The sequence below is a fragment of the Trachymyrmex septentrionalis genome, unplaced genomic scaffold (genome assembly GCF_001594115.1).
Source record: "Trachymyrmex septentrionalis isolate Tsep2-gDNA-1 unplaced genomic scaffold, Tsep1.0 scaffold14, whole genome shotgun sequence".
NCBI classification, from domain to species: Eukaryota; Metazoa; Arthropoda; class Insecta; order Hymenoptera; family Formicidae; genus Trachymyrmex; species Trachymyrmex septentrionalis.
The window spans coordinates 4,093,048-4,094,426 of NW_017304543.1; the positions used below are offsets into that span (position 1 = coordinate 4,093,048).

Below are 1,379 nucleotides of genomic sequence, written 5' to 3' on the forward strand. Positions count from 1 at the left end.
GCTATACGTCACATAACCAAGATGATGCGCAATCAAAATGGTAGCGGGACTTTTGCCCCACCCTGTAATATGACAATTACATCATGATTTACACACAAAAGGATATTTCAATGGATACTTTAATGAGTGTATAATTAAAGAATTGATAATTAAAAGAAAAATATTAAATACCATATTTGCTTATTTAGTACATAAGTTAATCTTGCATACATATATTTTTCATACCTTTGCTTTTGAACTTTGTTTTCGTGGCATGCTGAAACTTCGCTGTTTGTGAAGAGAGAATACTGCGCAAGATATAAACAGTGTTAATATCTAATGGTTAGCGAGTTATATTAACGCTTCTAAATAATCTTTCAACCTAATAAAACCGATACTGCAAGTGGAAGATACTGGAAATGTATTTTCGTCAATTATTTATAATAATGTTAAAAACGCCGGTACAATTTATCTTTGTGATTGAAAGTTTAACTTTCTCAACCGCGTCGACGAGTATAATAAACGTAAAATTGCTACTGCGTCACAGATAACATTACAGTTATTAAAGAGATTTCATTATCTGCCCTTAATCGATAAATACATAGCCTAGTCGTGGCGTCTAACGGTTCAACCGACTCTTCCGAATCTCGACTCAAACTCCACTTACGACCTCAGTGATCGCGTCGATCGCGATCAAAAGGACGATGCTGGCTTTCTAATTTATGATACCTTTTTTTTACAGACCTGAATAATATCCGTACGCGTAACCGGAAAGGACGCAACGACGCTACACAGCCTGTACAACTTTAAATTTAGTGTCATTCGGCACTATGTAGTGTACACACACAGGAGTCCAAACCCAAACCGTCCAACCTTTCCCCCCTTGGAAAACAATTTCAGCGCCACTGTACGTGTTTTGTTGACTACTTTTTTATTCGAAAGATGAAAAAAAAATTATATTGTATATATAGGTAATATCATTTTTTAAATTAATATTCGTATTTCTTTTTGCGTACGTAAGCATTGTTAAAAAAAAATGCGAATATATATAATGCAAAACATTATTTTTTCCTTATCTAATATAATATTTTTCCTATATTTTATTTTATATACATATATATAAACTTCTATATTTTATTTAGATTTTTTAAATTAATTATTTAATAAAATGATTAATTTGCCTGTACGATTTAGATGAGTGTCAAGATGTTGACTCTGCAGATATTATTTTGCTACATCAGTGCTATATGAGAATCTCATATATATTACTATCCTACAATTTCTTATCTAACAGATAAATTCAAATACTGAAAATAGCATTTCTACAGTTGAGCAGATTGAACGATAGAACTACTTACTTTTTTTATAATAGCATATATTTCCACAGAAATTGAGATATT

At 31.3% G+C, this 1,379-nt stretch overlaps 1 protein-coding gene across 4 annotated transcripts in view; it reads right to left on the bottom strand.

Moving 5' to 3' along the window:
- The window catches only part of LOC108745557 (exodeoxyribonuclease), a 3,629-nt gene extending 2,754 nt beyond the window's left edge, over positions 1-875 (bottom strand). Inside the window, exons 1-2 of one of the 4 annotated variants that reach the window (XM_018481764.1) lie at positions 724-875; positions 226-287 (exon numbers count right to left, since the gene is read on the bottom strand). In XM_018481764.1, coding sequence (XP_018337266.1) covers positions 226-287; positions 724-801 — 140 coding nt within the window. In that variant the 5' untranslated portion in view covers positions 802-875. Of the gene's footprint in view, positions 1-225; positions 393-646 lie in introns of all 4 variants that reach the window. The other 3 variants (XM_018481767.1, XM_018481765.1, XM_018481766.1) reach the window with 3 other exon arrangements.
- Between the last annotated feature and the right edge of the window lie 504 nt (positions 876-1,379).